This window comes from Mercurialis annua, linkage group LG2 (genome assembly GCF_937616625.2).
Source record: "Mercurialis annua linkage group LG2, ddMerAnnu1.2, whole genome shotgun sequence".
NCBI lineage: Eukaryota > Viridiplantae > Streptophyta > Magnoliopsida > Malpighiales > Euphorbiaceae > Mercurialis > Mercurialis annua.
The window spans coordinates 11,738,927-11,751,263 of NC_065571.1; the positions used below are offsets into that span (position 1 = coordinate 11,738,927).

At 29.8% G+C, this 12,337-nt stretch overlaps 1 protein-coding gene across 1 annotated transcript; it reads right to left on the bottom strand.

The window, feature by feature from the left end:
* Positions 1-3,069: 3,069 nt before the first annotated feature.
* Positions 3,070-4,681, bottom strand: LOC126667854 (CASP-like protein 1E1). The gene is made up of 2 exons (XM_050360958.2): positions 4,216-4,681; positions 3,070-3,529 (listed from the first exon to the last, which is right to left on the bottom strand). Exons 1-2 carry the CDS (start codon positions 4,461-4,463, stop codon positions 3,193-3,195), a joined length of 585 nt encoding a protein of 194 aa, XP_050216915.1. The 5' UTR covers positions 4,464-4,681; the 3' UTR covers positions 3,070-3,192.
* Between the last annotated feature and the right edge of the window lie 7,656 nt (positions 4,682-12,337).

Sequence of the window (12,337 nt, forward strand, 5' to 3'; positions counted from 1 at the left end):
ACTTCATGCCACCCCAATCAAGGGATTTAACCAACCGTAATCAAAACAAAAGCAAACAACAAATAAGAATAATAATCCATAAAAAGATAATCAGTTAAAAAAGAGATAAATACCCAATATAGTTGACATCTTAATTAGAAGAAAACATTCAGAAAATGTAGCTTGCAAATGCATAATAATGGTAGATTTAGAAAATAAAAGTAGTCTAAGTATTTCTAAAGAGGTAGGTGATAACGTTGTTGGAGATGTGTGGCTCTTCAAAATGAAACCCCTATATACCCTTTTAGCTCAAAATAGGAATATGTCCTATGAGATTCAACTGTTTCCCTTAAGTCGTACCAATTCTTCAGGGGCACTTTCAAGAGTTTGTGCGTAAAAATCCAACATTACATGGTGTCTTGCGAGCACAAGAGATGTTTTGTGCTAGCAAGACAAAATTCGACCAAATTCATGGTCTTTTGCTTGCATTTGCAAGAGCTCTTGCGACCAAAAGAGGCATGTGCAACCACCAAATTCAAAAGTCCATAGCTCGCTATGGACATCTCGGAATTAATTGGTTCTCTATTTGATGGAAATCTCAAGATATCTGTTTTATTTATTGTGAATAACACAAATTCAAAAGAGGTCTCTGAATATCCCAAAATCTACAATCAATCTGAAATGGTAAAAAATACAAGTGCACGAATGTGCTTTAGGCATTGCTTTTCTTCGGTAACCTCCAGAATGCTTCAAATATGCTCCAAACTCCCCGTTACAAGGCGTTCGATCCTGAAATTACTCAAGCTTAATAATCAGAGTCCGAACTATTCTAAGGACATGGAGACAATGTGCAAACAGAGGTCAAAAAGAACGCCGGTGAGGTTCACCGGCTGTCCGTTCCGACGCTAAAGTCAGTTTAAGTGTAAGGAAGAAAAGAGAAGAGAAAGAAGAAAATTAATTAAGTGTGAAAAGAGTAGTATTTTAGGGTTTACACATAAGATGATTTATATAGTCACTTGTGCAAGTCTTCTCCTCTTCTCTCTCTGGTCCCCACATTTATGTTTGCCTTAAGTGGCCAATTCAGTTACAGTTCGAGCGGTGTGTCAGGTGCCTATTATGCGGGAAATATTCCCGGGTGTCAGAGGATATCTTGTGGTCTCCTCAAGATCTGATCTGTACAAATGCGGGCCAAATAGGGAATATTTGGTCAGTTTTCTAGTTCAATGTCATATCTTTGATATTTCGGATGAGTGGTCAGCGAATATGGTTTATAAGTTTTGAATTACTGATGAGCATGTGTTGTCCGAGCTACTCATTCGTCGATATTCAAGTATTGCTGGCGAGTCTTTAATGTTTTCAGGTTATGATCGTCCTAGCTAGGTCGCCTCCTTTATTGTTTCACTTAGTGATATTTTACTCTGGCGAGGTTGCTTCGCCCCTACTATGCGTTACTACTACGTTATCAGTGAGCATTATGGCATTATAAATTACACTAAAAAGGGCATAAAATGGCTAGAAAATAATACCAAGATAGCAGTATTTCTATTTCTATCAGTAAACCAAAATTCCAGTTTAAACGTTTTCGTTTGGCCGGTTACTATTTTAGAAAATAATAAAGAAATAACATAAATTTTCAATCTACTGAAAATCCAATAAGTACTTGTTCTTTTAATTCTAACCTAAACACCTAAATTCTAACGTCTATTATATGGCTTAATACATAGTTTGACCCCTGAACTTGTACCCTTTTACCCATCTAACCTCTAAACTTAACGTCTCACCTATCGAACCTCTGAACTTGTTAAATAATCCGATTTAACCCCTAAACTTGATAAATACGTAAATATTGAACCCCTCCGTGCCACCTGTCACTTGAAACATTCTAGAAGAAATTGTGTACGGAGGGGTTCAATGTTTACGTTTTTATCAAGTTCAGGGGTCAAATCGGATTATTTAACAAGTTCAGAGGTTCGATAGGTGAGACGTTAAGTTTAGAGGTTAGATGGGTAAAAGGGTATAAGTTCAGGGGTCAAACTATGTATTCAGCCTCTATTATATATATTCAAACGACATCATATGGAGCTTTGGCTTCCGATATGGTTTGGTAAATGACCCTTGAAACGATACCAAAACCAAAACCAAACTTTTCACAAACTCTAAATCGAATCAAATCAAATCATATTAACCATTTTAAATAATCCGCTTTCAATTTTGGTCTTGTTTGGTTCGGTTTAGTGGTTTGGTTAAAGATTTTGTGAAATGGGCTTAGAATCAAATGTAAATCTAGAAGATTTAAAAATTAAAACAAAAAATTTCATCTTCAATCATCAACTCATTTTCTCTTTTGTGGCTGTGTATCTTAATCTGATAAATCAAGTAAGACAGAAACAACCATTTTAGCAATGGTAGCATTGATCCTTTGTCCTAAAATAGAAGTATACTTGTCTTCTTTTGATACGCAACTCATTAGGGGTCGGTCGCTGGATATAGTATAGTGACACTTCTGTTTTCCGAATCTTTAGTTGATACTAAAATTTTAAAATATTAAATAAAATAAAGTCTAAATGATTTTAGATATTCACAACTCTAACTAAATTAACACAAACGTTTCTCAAAATAATTTTGACAATCTGGTCTCTTCATTGGAAAATTATATTTAAAACATAAATAAAAAAAATTAAGAGTCTAATTAATAAGAACAAAACATAAATTAATATTTTATTTTATTTTAATGATTAATTAGTTCATTTTTGAATAATTTTTTTATTAATTTTTCTGTAATAACAAATTATTTTCATTTTCATAAAATTAGAAAGAGTTTTTTAAAATTATGTGATTTGTTTTTCAATTATGATATTTTATCATAAACATAACTTAATGGGCTAAAATGTATATTTTTATCTATTACTAGATCTTTTATCGTTTTTGTTTACGATTTGATAAAATTGTCTGAACTCGCAAAATTAATATAGACTGAACGCTCAAAATTATTTTAAAAAAATATATTAATTTAGTCAAAGTTATGGATATATCAATTCATTATACCGAAAATAAAATACATTTATAAAATCTAAACAACAATGACTAAAATTTGATGAACTTTTTGTTAATTTTATTAATCAATCAAATGAAGCTTCGGTGTGATACATTTATAGCTCAAAAAACCTTCACATGATAGGAAAAAAAGAAAAGCTACAACAAGAGTGAATTTTTTTATTTGGATTTCCTATGGAGGCGCAAGGCAGTGAGCATCACAAGCAAGAGAAAAGCTATGGAAGCAATAAGAGAGAGGACGAGAGCAGCTGCAACTTGATGGCAAAATCTACCGAACACGTGGCAAACTTTGTTCCATCTCACATGTGAATTCCCTTCGTAGCCCATTAATCCAATGGCTGTGGCTGCTCCGTTGCTACAAAATAATAATGCCACCATAAATAGGTCGAGAGTCAAGATTATTGGTACCGTATTTGTGTTTTTCCTTGCACTACAAGTTATTAGTATTGATACTGCTGCGTATGCACATGCTATGGCATTTGATACCACAGAGAACCTGCAAATAGAATTGAAGTTAGTAATTGTAGTTTCATTATAAACTACTAGTTTATAAAAGAATAAGTGATCATTTAATTAGATTAGTATGAATATGAAAATAATTGATAAAAAAAAATAAAAGAAAGCTTTAGTTAGGAGCAAATCAACTAAAACTTAAGACGATCTCATTTAACTATGGGCGGAACTAGATAGAGGCAATGATGGGCGATTGATCGACCACCCCCTCATTTCTCGGCTATTGACTATATGTTATACTTTAATTTTAAATTTTCTAAATCATTTTTAATTTCGTCCAAAAAGTATGGTTTTTTCTCTCTATTCCTTTTTACTTCTTTTGTTCCTTTCTAAATCTATTATGACATTTTCTTTAAAGATTTTGTCAAGGCGCGGGGGCAGGGAGTGGCCGCAGGGGTGGGGCTGCGACCACTGCGGCCACTCCCTGCCCCACCATTAGTATTCTTCTTTTCTAATATTTTTTTTGTCTTTCCGTGATATTGACTAGCTATGCTCCCCTCCCTTGTATTTTGCCTCATTTCTCATATTAATTCTTATATTTCGCCTCATTTCTCTTGCCATTTAACAATCCATCTAAATCTACAAGCAATTGATAACACATTTGCGAATGACAAAAATACAAAGAACAAAACACATAAAAAGAAAAGCAAGAGGAAACAGAATAATTACACGAAAGCAGAGAGATAATGCCACTTAGCAACAACAGGAACGTTCAAAGGTGGCAAGCTGGGCGTAAGCTGAATAGGAACAGTCTCAGTCTGCTTATCAACACCAAGAACAACAGCAGCAGTCAGACTCAACACCAAAGCCAACACTCTCAAACCCAACAAACCACTAATTTTGCCCTCTTGTTCCTTCAACCCTCTGCTTTCCATAACTTCCACAGCACCTACACTGTTCTTGTTTTGGCCATCCATTATCAACAAAAAAAACAAGAGTAAATACAAGAATAGCCAAGAAACCCTAGCTAAGTCTTGATGATTCTTGAATATGAGGGAAAAAAGTGGGGTTGGAGAATTTATATAGATGAGTTTATTGTAAGTGAAAGTTAGCTAATGATTGATTAAATAGAGGAGAAAACCTAGTGAAGTGGGGAATGCATGTGTGAAAGCAAAATTGATTTGATTTTTTATTTTTTGGATTTTACATTAGAGCGGTTCATTGATGATAGCATTTATGATGCAGGAGCTGGCATAGTGTGAATGATGTGGTGAAATTCTGAATAGTGTTATTTAATTCAATGTATTATTTTATATTATTTTATACACCTATGAAAATATAATTAATGGTAACTTATTATTTTATTTATTACTACTACTTAAATTTTCAAAAAGATATAATAAAAGTAAGGTGTCGTTAACCTTTTTTAATATATCTCGGTTCATTGACCAAAAAAATAATAATAACATATTAATTAAATTAATCTAAAATATTAGTTTACCCATTATTTTACAAAATAAATTGTGTGATTATTTCTTTATTAGTTCTTATAATTAATGTGAGCAAACTGTCTGTTTTAGTTTAAAACAAAACAATTTTAATTAAAATTAAATTTATTGAATGATTTACCGATCAATCAAAATAGTAATTCTCAATTAAATTCACCACATTTTAGAAATATAAAATAGATCTCAATCAATTAATTCGATTAAACCAATAAAATATGAAGTATAATGAATAAAAACAATATATATATATATATATATATATATATATATATATATATATATATATATATATATATATATATATATATATATATATATATAAATTTGATTAATTTGACTAACTTCATTGAATAATAGATTGAACTAATTACATTAATTAAATTTAATCGAAATAAATCTTATTATGCATGTTAAGTCAAATATATTTTCCATTAAAATAAATGCAAAACCTCAAAATGACTATGGAGGGATAGGAATAGAATTAAGCTACGGTGAGGTCAAAGGATGATAATAATGCAGCAATTTTAGAAACAACGTATTGGCTTTTCCCAAGGGCACAACAAATATCATTATCTTTATGCCACTTATAAGAAGACATGTGATCGGTCGGACCATATAAAATCGTGGTCTATGTCATTATTTCCTCATAATTATTGATGAAAAGTTTGATTCTTTTATGGATTTCAATTTGATGAGGCATTAATTGAGTCAAGCAAGATGATACCATCAGTGATCTGCAAGAAACGATCGCAATAAAAAAAATGGAACCGAATTAATTATTTTAGTTTGTTTCGATTTGATATGATAACAAAATTTCAATTTCCGATTCGATTTTGACCTAAAAAAGTTTCATAAATTTCGGTACAAATCAAATCAAAAACTGACCGGTTTGATTTGATTTAGAATTTTATTTTTCTATAAATTCTGATTTTATTCATTTTTTTCAAAAGATTTGGTATAGTTCTATACGGGCACTTATGCACACCCTAGATGCAATCAAATTTATTTCAAAGTTCTTTAATGACAAAACAAAAACAAACTACTTTGATGTGAACATGCACAATGTGCATTGTAAGCACGGAAAGTCTATTCTAAATTGAGTATTTTATGGATCCTATATATTTATATAAAATTTTAATTTTAAAATATAGAAATTTTAAAAAATTAATTGAAAAATAAAGAAATAGCGGGTAAGTTGCTAGCTAAAGGCCCGTATTAAGTAAGAAATCCATATGGTGAAATGTCAAAACTAGACCCCTAGAGTTTATTCATGTGATCGGACACTGTTTGAGATTCCTTCATCACAAAAAAATTTAAAAAGACCTAATACCTCAAAAAATTCCGACCTTTTATCTCCTTTTCAATTCTACTCTGATGTTAAAAACTGATCAATTTTACTCTATTTTGTATTTTCTCGTTTCGGTTGTATCCTAACTAAGTTTAAAGATAAAATTAAATCTAATTCCATTCAAAAAAATACAAATAAATCTTTTATTTTTAAAAACTAACTAAAAATCATAATCAAATTAAAACTAATTTAAATTCTTAATTAATTTAACTAAATCTAAATAAATTTTAAACATGCAATTAATATATGTTAGATATGGAGAACGTTTTTTAATATTTTTTTCCAAACGAAAAAACATCAATTTAATATTTCAAGGTACAACTAAAACACAAAAATGCAAAATATGGTAAAATTGATCAGTTTTCAATGTCAGGTTCGTATTGAAAAGGGGAAACGGTCGGGTTTTTTTGAGGCATTAGGCCTATTAAAAAATCTATTATCCATAATGACGATGAATTTAGATCATTTTGTCTGGAAGTTAAAATTTTAAAAAAAGTAAGTTATGAAAATTTATAAATTCTCTTATCTTTTTATCTTATTAAATTTATAAACCTTAATTTATTTTATGACATTTTGAACGTCAAAACTAAATCACTACGAAAGTGAAATGTTAAACTTTAGTTTGCACATACTCGTTTACTATATTTGCGGGATTTGGAAAAGAGTGCACATATACATTGAATCCACTCATCTCTCTAAAAACTAGTGCTATCCCTTCCCTCTAAAACCATTTTTTTTTCTTTTTAATCTTCATAAGGGTGGGAGAAGATGATTTTTCCGATTAACCAGAAAATTATCTTTTCTCCGCCCTTAGTACTATTAATCGCAGATTTATTTTTTTGTTTCAATAAGTTTTTCTTAAGGTATGTCTATGAATTTTATTTTGATTGAATAAACTTTTTAAATGTTGTAGATCTAAAATTTGGGAGATTATTTATGGATCTATTGAAGATGAAAACTTGAAAAGTTTGAAACTTTAAGAATCAAACGGCTTCAAGATCGTGTTTTCAATTTGAATCATTTATGTTTTGGATAATCTTTTGATGGTTGAAAAAACTCTAATCGATGACTGTATTAACAGTTCTCATCATTAATCTGAAATAATTTTTTTAATTTGTTGAACAACCATTCATCTATGTAATTTTCATTCTCATCAATGAAAGTTTTAGTCTTTGATAAAAAAAAAAAGAGTGCATTGCAATTTCTAGATGAGTATGAAGGCAAGCTCTGGGTTGGAATTTGTGGTCATTGCGTCAGTCCCTTTTGTAATTGTATGTATTGTTGGCGTAGTCAAAATTTACACCATTTGGATTTTAATGAACCCATCCACATTGCTTTCTTCCCATTCTTTCGCATTCATTTCGCTTCTAGGTCAATTTTCGCAAATACTACTTAAATTTCTTCCCTTTCTTACCTTTACTTCATTTTATAACTATGATATATTTAAATAATAATTTTATCATTCATAAATTCTATTTTCAGAAAAATACATAATATGTTAGATTTATTTTACAAGTTTTAAAAGAAATTTATTTCACTCATTAAAGATTATCATCACATATGACGCCACCAATGGCGGATTTAGTTTTACACTACGATAGTCTCAAATTCAAACTGAAGTTGAAAGTTTTTAGAAAATCAAGTATGGGATATAGTGAATTCGGATTAGAAGGAGGTTGACTTCAGACTATGGTAGAAATATCAAAATAAATTAACGAGTTGTGTTTGTGTCGACTCATTTTATCGTCACAATTAGAATCAACACGAACACGATATTTAATTGATTATGTCAATATTTTCAACTATAACACGATTCGAGTTTAGAATAGATAACACAAGTATAATTATATACAAATTTTAATGATTATAAGAAATTTTTCTAATAACTTCTAATAAAATTCATTTAGCCTGTTAAGCTAGCAAGAAAAAAATAGATCAGAAACATAAATGAGGCGAACAAGAGTCAGTGGCACGAGATATATTTAATGCCATGATTAGTACGCTAAGATAAACAGATAATAAAATTAACACGATTAATACAACTCATTTAACTTGTTAAAATATTTAAGATATTATTTTAACTTCAAATTTACTAATACATATAGATCATAAAAATTCAATATTAATACTCAAATAAGAAATCACTTATGTGAGAGGTAAATAGAGTTGCTTCAGAGGAGAATTGCAGGGGCAGACTAAGGCATTTGAGTTGAGATAGCCCTCGTCCCCCTAAAATTTATTTAAAAAAATATATCCCTCGACTTTTAATTTATTTAAAAGTTAACTATTAATTTTAATTTTTATGCAATTAGTTCTTCAATTTTTTTACAACCTCCCCGCTGGAATTCTAATTTTTTCCCTTGTGATGGTTCAATTCTTAAAAAATTCATGCAAAATTAGGCAAATGATTTATGAAAAAAAAGAACATAATCATAAGAACTGAATTATGTTAGGATTGATGTTATGAGAGATAAACTATCAAATCTGACCAGATCTGACATGTGAGAGCAAGTAAACATATAAAACATCATAAAACGCAGATTTCTTACACCAAATATGGTATAAACATGGCAATCTCAGAACTAATCATGGCAATTATAAAAAATAGTAGTTAAAATAGTTTATCAATTAAAACAATAAATCTTAGAAATCTGGCATGCAATATGTGAAAAAGTGATAAAGATGAATATATGGTCCTTAAAAATACCGTTCTGAGTCATTGTCTCATTTTCTGGTGATCCGTATGTGGAATCCAGCTCCGGATCTATATGCACCAGTTCGTTCTTGAATAATTAGAGCATATTTAGCTTAATTTTGGACTAGAATTGATTGATGTGTGTGTAGTGGGACTGTGAAATTCGGCCAACACTACTATTTTTAAGATTTGATATTTTATTTTGTTACATACTGTTCCATCCTTTGGCTAGGTCAACTAAAGATCCTATTTATCGTGGTTAGGAAAAGTTTAGGGTTAAGTAAAGTCTAAATTAAGGTTGGAGTCTATCAACTAAGTGTTAGAGTTGAGTCATGGTAGTGAAAATGTGTGAAGCGATAATCTCTTTAAGATTAGGATTAATTTTTATATTAATTTATTAGTTAAAATTTGGAATTGATTAAGTGTGCCACGTAAAAAGTGGTTAACAATTGTTTTTTGGTGCTTAAAAGCAGTGTTTTAAAAACCGGACCGGACCGGCCGGTCGAACCGGTTGAACCGGGACCCGACCAGCTGTCCGATCCAATTGTCTTTTTCGAACCGGTAATCCGGTTTAACCGGATTGAACCGGATAAAACCGCCAAGACCGGATTGAACCGGTTAACTGTTTACCCACAGAACCGTCCGGTCAGAAAAATAATCTTGCGAAGAAAAAAACACAGAATAGAAGGATAAGAAGGAAATTCAGATCTAGAAATATAATTTTTCTTTACTCTTAGATCCATTAAAATACTGATACAATCTTTAAACTCCCGCAAGATCTTGCAAACCATCAGTGTTGCCGTTGCTTATAATCTTCATATGCCGTTTTCTTTCCCTTCTCTTCATAAATAATCTCTTCGTCATGGTCATTTTATGTAGAAGAAGATGGAAAGCAATTTAAAATGTTAGATTTTAATGGACAAAGAAGATAAGAAGGTGGCTTACGTGTGAAGGTGGGAGATGAAAAGTGGTGGGTCATACTTTTCTTGGGTTTTGTGTTTTTAAAATTGAATTATTAGACCTTTTGAATTTTCAATGAAGTACATTAAATATTGCTGTGGGATGAAACTGAACACTGCGCATCAGTGCATTTTTATTTTTATAGATTTCACTTAAACGGTTCAACCGGCGGTTCAACCGGTTGAACCTTGAATCGATGATTTTTCCGGTTCAGTCACCGGTTCGGTTTTTAAAACACTGCTTAAAAGTGTTAAAAAGGTTCTAGGACCCTATTTAGATATGGTTAATTTAACCCAACAAACTTGCAATTTGGCTTATAATCCTCTAAGATATTATAATTAGTCCAATTTCTTAGATATAGACCACAATTTCTTAGATTTTTTATAAGCTATTTACAACTAATTACGTTTTAAATCTTCAAATTCGCAACTGTGCACTAATCACGCCTGTTTAAATTTAAACAAACGATCGAGTTATCCGGACAAATTTCTATGAAAATCATCATTAGACACTTCAGTCCCTAATCACTTTTTATCTGTCCGGAAAATAGATGTGAGTTTCCTTCCCTTGTCCCGTATTTTTCTGTATTAGTTTAGAAAAATTGGATAGTTTTTTTTTTTTTAAAAAAAAAACTTAAAAAAAAAACCCTAAAAAAAAGGGCTTTTTTCACAAACAACCAACATTTATCATATTATTACTTTTATACGGACACATGTTTTCATTATCAAAACTACCATACACTCTGTAAATTATAACTTTTATACGGACATATATATACCCCTCTTCTCAAACCAGCCCTAAAAAACAAAATTATTTTCTCTCTCATCATTATCAGTTTCTCTCGTCTCTCTCAACTCATTTCTCTTATCTCTCTCAGATCTCACAAACTCCTCAAACTCTCTCAGATCTGCTGTCCTCATTCATCTTTCTCAACATCGCCGTCCAACATCGCTACAAGTTTTGTCCGTATTGTTATTTTTTTTTTACCATTGTTGGAACTGAAGATCCGCATAAGATTCCGGCGAGAAAAAGCATTGTTTTAGATATTGTAAAATGACTTTTTGTTGTTGTTCTTACGTTAGTTCTTGTTATCGCTTTTCTATTTTGATTTCAGATCTAATTCATTATTCTTTTTTTCTTTAGATCTACATTTTCTTTTCTTTTTTGTTTACTGTTTTTATATATTTATGATTAATGTATAAAGATTATCTTTTCATATTATGTAAAATAATTTTGTGAGTTTATCGAATAAAATTCGGTTATTTCTGTACTTTTTATGTGTTTGATTGTATTTCTGTATTTTTTGTATTATGCAGTACGATTTGTTGATGATGGTTGATTGCTGAATTATTGTTATGTTTCAGTATTGTTGATTTTATGTTGATTATATGTTAATATTGTGTTTATAATCAATTGAATTTTTTCTTGATTTTAACATTGGCAAATAGAATAATATTGTCCGTGAAATAAACTAAAAAAATAAAAATTAAATTGAAAAATATATATAGTTATTATAATATTACAGTGTTGATTTTAGCATTGCTGAAAAATATAAATAACGATGTTAAATTATTATAATAGTATAGTGTTGATTTTTTGTTGGTATTATGTTGATTTTGTGTTGATATCTGATTGATTTTAACATTGTCGAAGAAAACGATACTGTCTATGAAATATACTAAAATAATAAAAATTAAATTAAAACAGAAAAAATGATACGTTAATTTTTGATTGATTACTAAATTATTGTAATGTTGATATTTTTGTTAATGTTAATATCAACATAACATCAACACAATATCAACACAAGATCAACATTTTAACATTATAATAATTCAATATCATTATTTTCTTTTTTACCAATGTTAAAATCAACAAAATATTAACCAAAAATCAACACAATTTCAACATTGTAACATTATAATAATTCAACATCTTTATTTGTTTTTTTTTTTTCCAATGCTAACATATCATTATCTAGTCTCAGTTAAATTTTTATTTTTTAGTTTATTTCACGGACATCATTATCTTATTTGTCAATGTTAATATCAATAAATATCAACTGATTATCAACATAAAATTAACATAAAATCAACAACACTGAAACATTACAATAATTTTATCAATCTACCAACATCAACAAATCGTGCTGCAGAATAAAAAAAACACAGAAATATAACCAAACATAGTAAAACTGCAGAAATAACATATTTTCATTCCATAAAATCATAAAATTATTTTATGTACATGAAAATTAGTATTATATTCCTTAAAGATAATCTAGATCTGAAAATGAAAAAAAAGAAGAAGAACGGTGAATCTTTTTGTCTCAAAATCTGA

Bases quoted from the DNA above. Each gene is read 5' to 3' on its own strand.
- LOC126667854 (XM_050360958.2), bottom strand. From the start codon at position 4,463: ATGGATGGCCAAAACAAGAACAGTGTAGGTGCTGTGGAAGTTATGGAA. The intron at 3,530-4,215 runs GTAATTATTCTG...TTCTATTTGCAG, and splicing joins CATTATCTCTCTGCTTTCGT to GTTCTCTGTGGTATCAAATG.